This window comes from Chiroxiphia lanceolata, chromosome 18 (assembly GCF_009829145.1).
Source record: "Chiroxiphia lanceolata isolate bChiLan1 chromosome 18, bChiLan1.pri, whole genome shotgun sequence".
In the NCBI taxonomy this organism is placed as follows: Eukaryota; Metazoa; Chordata; class Aves; order Passeriformes; family Pipridae; genus Chiroxiphia; species Chiroxiphia lanceolata.
Window position 1 is genome coordinate 6,301,704 of NC_045654.1, and position 14,424 is coordinate 6,316,127.

At 43.2% G+C, this 14,424-nt stretch overlaps 1 protein-coding gene across 4 annotated transcripts in view; it reads left to right on the plus strand.

Moving 5' to 3' along the window:
* Window positions 1-963: 963 nt before the first annotated feature.
* The window catches only part of SUSD2 (sushi domain containing 2), a 33,927-nt gene continuing 20,466 nt past the window's right edge, over window positions 964-14,424 (plus strand). For 2 of the 4 annotated variants that reach the window (XR_004360229.1, XM_032706239.1), the window contains exons 1-10: window positions 3,894-4,156; window positions 5,052-5,256; window positions 5,751-5,902; window positions 6,383-6,550; window positions 6,801-6,975; window positions 8,516-8,717; window positions 9,807-9,892; window positions 10,494-10,762; window positions 11,668-11,811; window positions 13,317-13,472. Coding sequence is in view for 3 of the 4 variants with exons in the window: in XM_032706239.1 (XP_032562130.1) it covers window positions 4,090-4,156; window positions 5,052-5,256; window positions 5,751-5,902; window positions 6,383-6,550; window positions 6,801-6,975; window positions 8,516-8,717; window positions 9,807-9,892; window positions 10,494-10,762; window positions 11,668-11,811; window positions 13,317-13,472 (1,624 nt within the window). In the remaining variant the exon portion in view is untranslated. Of the gene's footprint in view, window positions 1,146-3,893; window positions 4,157-5,051; window positions 5,257-5,750; window positions 5,903-6,382; window positions 6,551-6,800; window positions 6,976-8,515; window positions 8,718-9,806; window positions 9,893-10,493; window positions 10,763-11,667; window positions 11,812-13,316; window positions 13,473-14,424 lie in introns of those variants that run through there. The other 2 variants (XM_032706237.1, XM_032706238.1) reach the window with 2 other exon arrangements.

A 14,424-nucleotide genomic window follows, 5' to 3' on the forward strand; every position in this document is an offset into this window, starting at 1 on the left:
CTACCGGCCGTGTCCACCAGGCGGCGCCTGCAGGGCAGAGCACGGTGGTCGGGGGTGGGATTCAACCCATGTACGCAGGGAAAATTTTAACGTCCTCGGAAAGATCTGAGTACCACACAGAAAACAAAAAGGATTTTCATTTAAAAAGTAATTTTATTTTATATTTTTATACAGAGTTCCTAGCAAAACTCTCCCATTACTGAAGGGGAAAAAATACAGATCAGGCAAGTTTATTCATCAGTATTGAAACGCCCTTCACAGTGTGGGTGCCCCTGTCCTTGGAACTCCACTATGGTCCTGGCACTTCATCTTTGCACCGGCCGGTCCCTGCTCCGCCGCGCCCGCTCACTGCGCATGCGCGGAGCTCTTCCTTGTGGTACCGCCTTTTCACCAGCAGGGGGCACAGGAGAGTCAGTGCAGCCACTGCGCACGTGCCACTTGGTTGCCAGGACGCCCACGCTTATCACGTGACGCTGGGCGCCAGTAACGTCGGTGCGCATGCGCCGCTCTCGGCTCGCGGGTGTCACCGCGCGCATTCGGCCGCGGTTGGAGTTCCTTAAATTCTGAGATCCTGTGTTTGATATAGCACATTTAGGGTAGCATTTTGAAATAAATATATATGCGAGTTAATATTAGTTTTCAATATATATAAAGATGAGAAACCTCGCAGGTTTTAATATTGTTTTGCACGCCCTTCCATGGAAAATTTTGGGCTGTAACCTTCCTTTTTTGGGAGTTTTGCCTTAAAGGATCGGCCGGGAGCCAAAAATAGACTCAGCAGGCAATTATTAGTAGAGATAAGGTAGAGAGGTTTAATAAAGGCCCTTCAGCTATCCCGCGGATACAGACGTGTGTGCCCGTCCAGAGCGTTCCACAGTTTAAGGTATTTGTCCGTCCAATCCCAGATCCATCCGCCCCCCAGATCCTCCCAGTTCTGCCCCTGGTTCTGCCCCCGGCACGCCCCTCTGGAAGTTGAGTTAGGGGTCTCTAAGACTCCTTCATCTTGGTCTTCATCACAAGACGTCCAGCCCTTGGAGCCCCTCCGAAGTTCTGGGTTGTGAGGGATACTTTGTCTGTTGGTGTATCTTGTTGTTGAGGCCTGGGTGCAAACGTTCTTAAACAGAAAGAAGGCCTACCTAAACAAGGTAAGGAATTCAGAAAGTTAGATATGAAATGGGGTGAGAGAGGTGGGTAAATGTGTAAACTATTGTGCTAAAGGGTGAGCTAACTATAGCTGCTTCTAAAATCTGCAAAAAGCTAAAAATCGAGAAAATTCGTAGGCATCAGGAGGACCCCACGTAACCCCGTTCATCCCCCAGGAGCTCACCTGCTCCTGCACCGCATCGCGGCTCTCCCAGTGACGTGGGGGTGTCCCCAGCGACATCATCACCCGCCAGGCTCCAGCCCCCTCCCTGTTACCCCCCTGAGAAGGCACAGAACGAGTCAAACTGCCCTGGGCAGCAGCGCATTGCTATAATAATTTCGTTAGCAAACGTACCCCCCTCCCAAAAAAGAGGGCTCTACTACAGAAATAAAGGCAGGGCAGCCCCCCAGAGGGTTGAATTCCCCTCCCCAGCTCCTGTCCCCGCGGCACAGAGGCAGCGTGTCCGAGGGCGGTGCCTCGCTTCCCGCTCAGGCTCCGCTCCGTTCCTGCGCTCCAGCAGCGCCAGGAGATGTCTCGTCCCTTCCCCAGGGTTCTGCAGCAGGGACATCCCCCGAAAGGCTGCAGGGCACGGCTGGACCGGGATGGGAGCCTGGACTCCCAGACCCATCCAACAGCTCCGGCCCTCGCGCCGCTGCTGCTCCTCCTGCTCGGCCAGTGGGGCTGAAAGTCAGGAGTGAAAATTTACAGAGTAAACTGAAAAAAACAACCCCAAATCTCAGTAACTCACTTCGTAGTGAAAAGCTGTGCTTCTGTTTACGTACGTCCAGTAAAAATGCTCCTGCTGGGGGAGTCTTGGATTTTCCCTTGGCATTAACTGAACTGGCACAGCTGCAAACTGATGTCATATTCTTGCAGGGTTGCTGGGAGGGATTTAGGGGCCCAAGGAGGTTTTGGGGGGTACTTGGAGGGGTTTGGGTCGGCTTGGGGTTGCTGGGATACTTTTGGTGGTTCTCCGATTGTTTTTGGGGGTGTTGAAATATTTTAGGGGGTGCTGGGAATAGCTTGGGGGTTCTAAAATGGGTTTGTGAGATGTTAGGTAGCATTTGTGGCTGGTTTGGGGTGCTGGGGTGTTTGGAATCCTTGGGGGATTGGGGGTCTCACCTTTGGGGGCGGCTGTAGCAGGTGAGGTCAGGGGGGGCCTCAGCTCATCTAAGGTCAGGGTTTGGATCACCCAGAATAGGTGTCAAGGTGTACCAGGTTTTTTTAGGGCTGCCTCTGCTTTCTTTTCGGTGTGCTTGTCTCTGTGCATTTGGATCAGAGCTGCTCTGCCAGGGCTGCTGACTTGATGGTAGGCAGAATATGCCCTCAGGGCCCCTCAAAACTCCTCACAAGCCACCAAGAGCCCCATAGCCCCCCACAAGACCCTCCAGGATCCAACCAGCACGTGTGGGACGGGGGTACTTGGGTGCATCCCACAGCCTGGCTGGGGGGGATGGTGGCAGGGGGACCCTCCCCAGGTACCAGGACCCCCCTGTGGCCCCCCAAGCTGTCCACAATGCACCTAGGGGAGGTCCCAGTGCCTCCCAGTCACCTCCCAGTGACAGCTAGCTCTTCCCAGTCAACCCCTAGTGCATCCCACCAATTCCTGGTGTCACCCAGACCCCTTGGTTCCTGCCTGGTTCTGCTCAGTCCCCCACCAATGCCCCCCAGTGACCCCTGCCCTGGAACTCCAGCCTTTAGACACCACCATAGATAGAAAGAGATCAGTGGCCTCAAAGTGATGTAGAAAAGTGGCTTGTGAAAAGCAATAACATTATTGTTATGAACAAGAATGTGCATGAATTTGCTGTTAAAACCCCAGAACGTTGCTGGGTTAAACTTCATTTCTCTCCAGAGACATTGGGAACATTTGGGACATCTGGGACATCAGAGACATCAGGATTATCTGGGACATTTGGGATATCAGGGACATCTGGGACACTTGGAATATTTAGGACATCAGGGAATGAGGGAAACCTCCAGAAGTCCCTTCTGCTGCCATTGCACTTTCTTTTCTTTACCTGAATGCCTTTCAACTAAACAGTGTGCCTTTAATTATTTTTGACCCCTGGTCCCCATTTCGCTACATATGTACCAGAATTATCACAGCCTGACATGAAACTGCTGATATGGTTATCTGGTTCTGAATAGCCTTGCTTCCCCAAACTCCCTGTCATCATTCCAGACTCTGCTCTGCCCTTGGTAGGTTCTTATCTTGTGTACTGATATTTTACATATCAGATCAATGGGATATGCTTTCCTTTCTGTCAGTATCCCCTAAAAACCCTCCATGGTAATGTCCCTGTTCTGATACTGGCTGTTAGTGCATCCGTGCTGTCCTACTGCCTTTCCAGAATATCCTCATGCTTCTGTCTGAGAGATTCTTTAGCCCATTTCACAGCTCTAATATTAAGCCACCATTCTCAATTATACCTTCCTCAGAATATCTTTTACCTCTCTCGTTTACAACCCTCGTGCTGGCACATACCATGCAATAATCACACTTTTTCAATGCCTCATTATCTCCTGAGCAAAACTGTACTGTCAGCATCTATTCTTTATCATTCTTCTAGCTGATAACTGGTTTTAATTCCTCCAGTAAAATTAAAGCGTAGACCCAGTGCAAATGACTCTGTGGTCTTGAACTTTGAAGCAGGAATGTTTTTAAAAATGATAAACATCTACTTCCATTTCAGAAAAAACTATTAAAATAACGTGTAGGAGTTCAAGTGACTACCTCCCCTTCCCCCTCTATCTTCTCCTGAATTGCACATGACCTCTGAAAAGGAACATTTCATTCAGTTTGTCTTGCTTCAGTAGTTTACAACAAACCTTTGAACAGTGAGAATCTTGTTTATTTCTGGACACCTCTTTCTATAAAAGGCTTTTCTCAGACTGGCACAAAGACTACTGAAATCAGCCATCCTGAATCATCTGGACAAAATATGAAATTCATTGGCATAATTGTTTCTTTCTTCATTCTCTTCACCCTTACTGCTCTTCGGAATGCAGGTGAGTGATTTTCAAAGATTCTGCTGCTTTTTTCTACAAACTTTTTTAACTTCTGAACTTCAGAATACACACCTCAGTAAGAAATTGCTGATACCATTTGTACAAGCTAAAGCAAAGGCACACAAGTCAGCTTTTACCAGCATGGTGTCATTTTCATTTCCTTCCTCTGTAATTTCCAGCAGGTCGGTGGATCTCTGTAAGTAAACAGACAATCTGGAGAATGCAGTAAATATATTTAAAGACAGAAAAACTTTCTAGCTCCCTTTATTGAACAAGCACTTCTACCTCCCTTCTTCCCATTTCCCCATGCTTGTTCTTCACCATCCACCTCGAACCCTGCCTTTCTTTTTATTTGTGTCCTCCCAAATAAGCAACCCTCCCCTAGTAAATTTTTCATAATTGGTTCCAAATTTTGCAACAAGAAAGAAATTTCAGTAGCTTTTAATAATCTCGTATTGGAGCACATCTTGTTGCTGATATTAACCTTCCAAGAGCTTTAACCTTCTGTTCTTATTGATTCCCTTCTAGGGTTGATGGTGAGGGAACCCCATTCTGATATGTTTAAGACTTAACTCTCAGAAATAAATATAATTAGTGACACTCGTTGAAGGGCTGCTCTGGAGATTTATCTGTCTCTTGCATGTAAAATTACCCATGGAAGTGATGAAATTATGTAGTGGCTTGGAGGTAAATAAGTGTATTTTCCTATTCAAGGTGGAGCAGCCCTAACATGCAGGTGATTACAGCCTTCACCTAAATACATTCCTAAAATAGCACAACCAGCATACTTTATTGATTTACAGTAATCCTTTAGGTGATATACTTTTGTTTTAGAGAACATCTAGAAGAGTTCAATAACATTCCTGTCTGTATGTTTTTTATTTCCTTTAAAAAGGAGCTCAAGACTCTTGCTCACACCAGTGTGGGGAGCTGCTTAGTGCCTGTTCTTGCCAGGTGACGTGCCAGTCCTTGGGGAATTGCTGCCCTGATTATAAAGAATTTTGTCTTCAGATTTCTCCATACTCAGGATCTCTGATGGGAGGCAAAGACTTTTTGATTGAAAATACAGCTTTTAATACCTCTTCTGTGCTAATATGCAGGTGGGCCATGATTTTATATAATCTCACTTTCTGACTATAGGTAATTACCACAAAACAAGACTAGTCTGTACAGGAGTGAAAACCTTCTAAAGTTGTTAGAGTCCTGAAACACACAAAAGTTCTGCTGAACCTCACCCTCAAGAATACATGTTGACTGTATTTCTACACAGGATCATTTCTTCTAAGTCAAGTAATTGTGTGATACAATCATTATTCTGCTAATTTATAATTTCTCCCTCCCCCAGTAATTACATAGTAAATTGAAGGCTTGTAGACTGCTGTGTGCAGTGCACAGCAGGTTCCACACTGGTGAAATAAGCACAAACAAATTTTTTCAGTTTATATTCACTGCTACGAGCAAAACTTGAACTTGAACAGATGGGACTTCAAATGATCTGCTCATGACACAAGGTTGCTTGATGAAACACAACTGAGACATTCAGAATTTTCCTTCTCTCAATGGTGCCACTGAAAAGTGTTTTCAACACCTACAGGTTCAAGCAGGAAATCAAAACCAGTGGCTATATTGCTAAGGATGGAAAAGGCCACTGCATCTCCCCGTTGCTTTATGAGACTGGTTTCATCCCTTTTGAAGTTTCTTTAGATGATGGGAGGACATTCCCCTACTCTGGAACTTGGCTATCAGGTGACTTACTTAAATTTACATCATTCCTCTTCTTCCTATATTCTTCCTTCATGGATGCAAGTTTACATAAGCCTTCCCTTTTTGATCATTTTTCTTTTTCCTTAACAGGCCTCAGAGAAGTAATTCTTGCTGTCCTCATGCTAATTCATCTTTCGAGAGATGAACTTTTATGGCAATTGAGTTCTGCTGCTATACAGTAGCAGCAGCAGCATTAACTCATAAAAAGTCCTGCTTAAAAATGAGGTTGACCAAAACAGTTACCTTTTTGTCACTACTTCTGTTAAAAAATAACTGCTCTGTGGTGTTCAAACATTAGTAAGGGCTCAGCTTCAGCTTACTCTCTTTATGTTGTGCATCCTGTACTGTGTCAAACATACACAGGGGAAACACTGCTAAATCTTAAATAACATAGTAGCACTTTTTCAGAACTATGCAAAGCAAAAATGTCATTAGTTCTTTTTTTTCTGCTCTGTAATGCAGTACATCACAGCAAGGTTTCAGATGAAGAAAAATGTACTTTGGTGAATGAGACAAAATGGCAATACTACGGTACCCCCAACACTTACGGAAACTTAACTCTTACCTGGACACATCAGGCACTTGCAGAAACCCAGGTCAACATAGAAGTCTGGGGATACCATGAAACAGGTAAAGTGAAACTTTTCCTACCTGTGCACAAGCATTTATTTTAAGTTATTGCATGACTTATGTGCAGAACTCTGCACAGCATGTGACCGCTTTCACTGAGGCCTCAAGAAGAGATCTGCAAGTATAAATAACTCATGACAGTAATGTCAGCTTTTCCTCTTCATTTACTTATGTGGAGACATTTAATTTCAATCTTGTGGTAATTGTTCTTTTCCAGTGTCCAAAACCATTTTCTTCCTCTGTGTGACAGGTGACAGTTACTCAGAAAACTGGTTGGCTGAATGGAAATATCTTTATACTTTGGCCAGAGAAATCCCCAATACAGGGAAACTTACTTTCACTCCTGTACCTGCTGAAGGAAATTACAGTACATGGGACTTTGGAATTTTGAGGATTACACCCAGCAGCTATTCTGATGGGCAGAGGCAAGTGCATCACAGCATTCATTAATCATAGGTACCTTATTATTGCTTCCTGAAGTAAAGTTGTTATATCCTTTGGCATTTAAAACTGGGACTCAGGCTCCATTTCGCATGAAAAAATGGGGAGAGAATTGGAAGGGCAAAAGTGGGAAAAACTCATGGGTCAAGATGAAGACAGTTTATTAAGTAAAGAGGGGCATGGGCAGAGGGGGATTAAGGCAAAGGCAATCAGTAACCACCTGCCACAAGCAGAGCGATGCACACTCAGTCACTCAGTAAGGGCTGCTTTGGAAAAACTCTGCTGCAGTTTTATTGATGGACATGATGTGGAATGGTGTATGGAATATACCTTTGTTCAGTTTGGGTTTGCTGTCGTGGCTGTGTTCCCTCCTAGCCTTTTGACAAGCCCTAGCCTATTTCCTGGGGGACAGCATGAGAAACACAGAGGACCTTGACACCATGCAAGCACCGTTTGGCAGTAACCAGAACACTGCGTGTTATCAGCATTGTTTGGTCACAGATCTGAACCACGGCACTCTGTGGGCTGCCTGAAGAAAATTACTCCACCCCAGCCAAACCCAGTACCCTCAGCAGACTCAGATCTGCCGATTTTTTTGTCACACCTGTAGAGGAGTCCCTAACTGTGGAACTTCTGTCACTGCAGCCACAGGCCTTCCTCTGCATTTAATTTTTTTTCTGTTTTGTATGCAGCCTTTGCATTCCTACAGATTTCATGACCACTTCCTTTTATTTCATTGTATATTTTCCCATGATTTTTGGTGAATTACCTCTGTAAGTGCTCCATACATATTCTGACCTTGCATATCCCTCATAATTCTTCCACGTTTGCAGTTTTTGATGTAGATGGTGTAGATTCTGTGAATATATAAATGCCACCTTTTCAGAGTTCAAACATGTTGCTAATATGTCAGAACCTTCTTTAGCATTTAGGAGTCACTACCCAGAGAAGGGTAACCTTTTCTCCTCCTTGAGAGTTTTTTATTATGCTTTGTATATGATATTTTTTCATGGGTAGAAAGCAGAGTAGCTTTGGAACATTTCATGGATTCTGAATGGTTTTTCCCTGTCTGTTGCCATTAGCCCTGATACTATTGGGGCACAGGGTTATGTTTTGTTAGAGAATCCAGATGTTCTTCATTTTGTCCTAAATAGAACTGCAATATCAAAAGGCATGAATAGAAAACCTGTCTCTAAAACCATTCAGGTAAGCCAGAATCATAAATATTAAAATGTATTCTGAAAACCTGTCTCTAAAACCATTCAGGTAAGCCAGAATCATGAATATTAAAATGTATTCTGATTATTGTGTACTTGCTGCATGCTGCCCTCTCACTTTCTGAATTTGGAAAATTTTGATTGGCCATAACATGTTGCAGGAAAAAGAAAACAATGGGCTTTGTAATGAAATAACACCTTGCAAATTAAAAGATACTTCATAATTATAGTTAGTGATTTGACAGTGTTACTGTCAAAATAATGCTTGTTCAGCTCTCAGATCTATTTGGCTCTTTTTTCCCCCCAGCAACATTCCATCACTCTGGAGCAATGAGCATGCACTGGCTTGGCACCTCGGGAAAGACTTCAGGGATGACCCAAATGCATGGGCAACTGCAAAATGTATGGAATGGGACAGAAAGGAGGAGAAGCTTCCAAACTTCAAGGAAGAAATTATAGACTGCCCTTGCACTTTGGCACAGGCAAGAGCTGACACTGGCAGGTTCCACGTAAGTCATTGATTGATCTCTTTGGCTTATTACAGTTCCAAGTAGAAGCTTAGGGAATGCCATACTCCACACACCTCCCTGTTCCTTTTCTAAACATCATTACAAGGCAATTAAATTATGTTTAAACTTGCACCGGTAGCATGTCAGATGGCAGAGACAAATACAGCTTATTCAGGTAGTATGAATAAAAGAAGTGCCTGTAGGACAGCAGATGGAAATTACCTTCAAACAGGGAATTCAGACAGTAATTCCAGTGGTAGACAGAAAACACCATGGAGGACAGTGAGCTCTGTGGAGCTGAGAGCAGGGTTGTCTTCTTCAAGATCCTGCAGGATGGCAGTCTGTGTTCATAGGTGATATCCTGGGATGGAAGAAGCAGGCCACATTTCTTCCTAGTATGCCAGACTTCACTACAAGCCCTTATGCCTTGTGCTTCAGAGCTCAAGTCCAGAGCCATAATCCATTATTTCCTTTCTCCTGCTTCCTTCCTCTTTCTCAGCTCCACTGTGTAACAAGGAACTGACAAAAGCTAAGAAATCAATTGCCATTTAGTCTACACTTTCACTTGCAGTGCTGATCTGAGGACCAGTTGAGGGGAACTTTATCTCCTATTTGTGATAACAAATGGTGGCAGCATATTAAAAAAAAAATTAGGTAGATTTTGCTACCATCTTATTCTGGTTATGAACCTCCAAATTTCTTGTGTATTCCAAATGACACAGTTAAAAGCATGTGAAGGAAAAAAAATAGATCCACTGTACTGCCTCTGTCTAAGAACATAGGACAAACTTTTAGTCTGTTGTGATCTGTGTTTGTTATATGCTTATAGTTGAATCCCATCTAGCTGCACTTGTTCTTCAACGTCTGTTATAATAGACTGCAAAATGCTCAGCTTAAGCCTGTTGCCCCAGACACTTCAGTATTAAATTCACTGTTTTTCCTGTCATTCCATGCTATTCAACACACAGCCTCGGCCAGTTCATGTAGATTTTACACATATGTCAGATACAAAGAGTGAGGGGAGGATACATAAATGGAAAGGACAACGAGGAAAGAAGCCCATTAAATGTGAACATTGATCTTTTTCAGACAGATTATGGCTGCAACATTGAGAAGGGGAGTGTGTGTACTTATCACCCTGGTGCTGTGCACTGTGTGAGAGCCATTCAAGCCAGGTAGAGAAAATTTTTTGAACTGCATTTTTTTTATTCCATCTCAGAGACAGCAGCATCACAGAAGGCACAAAGGTCTGTGGCATCTTAACTCAAGTTGATAGCAACCATTGTTTCCCTCTTACTCATATATACTGACCCTCATTGCTGAGATGAAGTTAAGGCCTTAGATTTAATAAACAATAAATTGCAGCATGTAAAACCTTAGGATACCCAAACAGGAGCTAATGGCTAGAATAGATTTGATTAGGCCTAATTAAGCCTTTTCTGTGTTTTTCTAATTAAGTTCAACAAGTTAATCTTTGCACTATTTCTATCAGAACAACTTCAAAGAGTGGTATGTTCCTGTAGCTATAAGGCCTAGAGAAAGCCTTTTAACCAAGTCCTTCCTTCCTGCCTTGGTTAAAAACTTTTCCCTCCCTGTCCCTACTCTGGTCTAATCTGTAAGAACCAAGAGGGGCAGGGTGAAGTCTAACTGGACATCACATAAAGCTTGCCAACCAAAATGTTTAGCTGTATCCATAAAAAGGCAATAGGCAACCCCTAAACACAAAGGAACCTCACAGAGCTGAATGATGACTTTCTTGCTGCTTCTCTCCATCAGTCCCCAGTATGCAGCAGGACAGCAGTGTTGCTATGACCCCACGGGAACACAGATCCTCACACATGACTCCACGGGAGGCAGCACACCCGATCGAGGCCATGACTGGGGTTCACCACCTTTCCTGAAGCCTCCCCGGATACCTGGCTTTTCCCATTGGCTTTATGATGTTATCAGCTTCTATTACTGCTGCCTGTGGTCTGATAATTGTCAGTTCTATATGAAAAGGCGTCCCTCTAGTGACTGCAGGACGTATCGCCCACCTCGAGCTGGTAAGGGCTTCATAATTCCGTTATGGAGTATCACCTTTTGATACAGTGTTGGCTTTTAGAATACTTGTATATGTACATATATTAGTTGACAATGGCGAGGGTACAATGTTCTGTGGAAAAATTCCATGGCAGGTTTCCATTGATCTATCAGTAACAAAATCTGTATGTGTTTTTTAGTTGTCCTGCAAGATTTTCTGCTGTTGAGTATCTCATTAACCCCTGGAACATAAATAGCCAAAGCTTAGTAGTCAATGCCCATGACTTGCTGCCATCACTGAACACTTTTTCAGAAAGAAGATGGTTAGAGGTGGTTTAAGACAGGTAGGCAGTAGCTAGAAAAGCTGTCATGTTATTCATATGAAACAAGGAAGTTTTACCATTTGCAGTGTGTCTGTTGCTCCTGCCCCTTGCTTTGAAGTAAGTCCTCAAGTCTTGCCATGTCTCTGTTGCTGCCACATGCCTTGCCTTCTATGCTGCTCGGATGCTGAGGTGTCCAGCAGGACACGGCCTCCCATAAATAAGGAAAGTGCAAAGAGGCAGCAGTTTGCAGCAGGAAGAAAGGAGAAAACTGCAGAGGTAACTGGAGGTCACAAATGAGTGGTTTGCCTGCTTAGAGAAACCCCATCAAAGGGTTTGGAAAAAGCAGCCTTTTAAAGTGCAGCTCTGAATGTTGACCAAAAAATATGAAAGTAACTGGAATTACATTTCTCCTTTTCAAGATTCTCATGGCTGTTCCTCATATCCCATTTACTATAGATCAGATCAACCTTGCATTTTTTCCTTTGTTTAAATGCCATTCTTCGGATCACCACAATGAGATGTACTTTTATTTCTCATGAACTTAAGAGGAGCAATGGGTTGTGATTTTTGCTTGTTCTTATTTCTCATTTTGCTTTCAAAAATAGCATCTGCTTTTGGGGATCCTCATTTCTTCACATTTGATGGTCTGAACTTCACCTTCAATGGCCTAGGAGAATACCTGTTGGTAGAGTCTGATCTCACATCCCTAAGAGTGCAAGGGAGGACACAGCAGGGTCACCTTCCCAATGGTAAGTCGGCAAGAGAAAGCAGTGATGACAAATGAAAGCTTCTGAGGTTGCTTGACTTGCACTTTACAGCATTCCTCCTGTTGTCTCTAGTCTTCTCCTTTTTTGGCCATTTGTGAAAGGTCACCTTTTTGAAGATAATCAGAAGGCAGACAACATGTTCAGGAAAAAAATAACTTCCTAATCAAAGTTTAATTACTGGTTTTATTGGGTGTGAGAAATGGCAGTATAAGGTTTTCTGTTGTGTTTAAGAGCTCAAATAAAAATCTTATTTTCTCTCCATATCCATTCTCATCTATAAGGAAACATAAGGTCAGCTCTAGAAATCATTCAATAGGCATAGCTGCCAGCTGATGCATTTTGATAGTATTGTGGCTAAAAATGAATAGAAAGCATGTAAGTGTATGCCCTGATTTATTTTCTTTCTGTGTTAGATGTATATGCATGTGTGGGTTGACAGAGCAAAAATGTTCCACAATGAGCAGAGAAAACACACTTTGGATGGGGAAAAAATTCTTTCTGAGCACCTCAAGCTAGCAGAAAAGTACAGAATGTATGGTGAGAAGGTTAAGGGGGTCATTTTTTTATCAAAAGGCCTGATGATCCCAGTCTGTTGGCTTGTTCATAAAATGAAACCTAGGGCAGAAGAAGCTTTCTGGAGGTACCTGTGGCCTTCACAGTTTGAAAGGGCAAATTGCAAACCAGCCTGTAAGAAGGACACTGTCATACAACTGCATTTTAAAGTGAGGGAAAAGTAGAGTGTGAAAGAGCATAATGGGATCATGCTTCTCATAAGGCTGAAAAGATACTTTTGTTTATGCTTTTCCTCTATCTAGTGCTATTTTATGGTGCATAAAATAGCAGGCTTGGCTCAGTACAGAATATCCCACCTGGCCTTAAGGATGCTCTTCAAGAATTTGGTACTTCTGGTACAATTATATGGATGAACTAAAAATTGTCTGTGCATTTCAGCACCCATGTAGATATACAGCTCATACTGAATATCACATTGGATAGGACAGAGATTTTCAAGGAAATGTTTTGCCCTTGATAGCTTTTACTGTGTTTATGGCAAAAGTAGCACGAGTCACTAAGCAGTTTCTTCTGAAGTTCAGTTTCTTAAATTTCTGTTTATTCTGTTTCCTTTTTTTGTCATGCCCTCCCTGAAATCATCTTCAGTTTTCCCAGACCTTACTCACAGGACTGAATGTACAAGTAGATCAACCAGCCTTCTTATATAGTATAGCCACTGCTATTAGGATGAAGAATTTAAAATTTCCAGTCTTTTTTAGCATTAAACATTCTGCTTTCAGTGTATTGGAAGGAGATGTATACTGTGGGGTTTTATGTGACTTATATGCTTAGCCATTCCCTGAAATATAAATAATTATATTTAATTATTTTTAGGAAATATCTGTTTGAGGGTTTTTTTCCTGTATTGCTATAACCTTCTATATTTACTTTATATCATGTTGAGTATTTTAGGGGATTGGTTTTTTATTTGGAAGGAACTGGAGCTCAGGGGACAGGCTTGTCTGCAGTGGCCATGCAGGAGAACAACTCTGATGTGATTGAAGTACGGTACTCAGAGGATTTGAATCTGGAGGTCCTGTTAAACCAAAAGGTTCTCAACTTCTCTGAACAAACCTGGATGGACCTGAAAGGTTAGTTACAAATATCAGCCTTGTAAGCTATTGTATTCCAGAGGAGCCCATGTACAGTTAAAAATATCTCTAGATGCATGCATTTCAACTCTCTTTTCAGCATCTTTTTGTGAAAACAGCCTGCAGGTCACAGAAAAAAATATGTAAGAAGTAAACAGAGAACAGGCAGCGTCCCAACTCATTAGAATTTATTTTATTATTACATGACTTTCTTCAGTTGCTGCCAGATTGAGGCTGAATCAGTGGTAGTGCTCTGTTGACATGCACCTTGGTGAAAGAGATAAAACTGAGAGCAGGGGGTAGAATGCCCTTTCCATCCAGTTTGCCCACCTGGCCTTGTGTTTATGCTAACCCAGTGCCCGGATTCATCTGGCCTTTGAGACTGTTGACAGCCACGATATCAGCAGGAATATAGCAGGAATGTAGCCACCAGAATTATGGGCTATACATCTCCTTCCAAATAGCCATGGATCAAGGATGCTACAGGGAAACACACTGTGGCTGTCTGTGTTCCCATGGAGAAGTGTAGCAGAGAGTCATGGTTCAGGTGAGCACATCAGAACCTGCATTGCTCATCACCAGCTAACTGGCAGCACCTAAACTGTGTTCAGGAAGAGGCAGAGTCATCTGATTTGCCAGTGGTCTGGACTGTGGCACATTCTCCTTTCCCAGAATGTCCAAATAATATAAATTACAACCTCTAGCAAAACCTGCTTTCTGCCTGAACTTTCTAGGATGCAGGAGGATTATGAAGGGATGGCATACAACCAGAGAATCATAAATGGATTAGGTTGGAAGGGACCTTAAATATCATCTCTTTCCAGCCCCTCTGCCATGGGAAGGGACACCTCCTACTAGACCAGGTTGCTCCAAGCCCCATCCAACCTGGCCTTGGACACTTCCAGGGATGGGGCAGCCACAGCTTCTCCAGACAACCTGTGCCAGGGCCTCC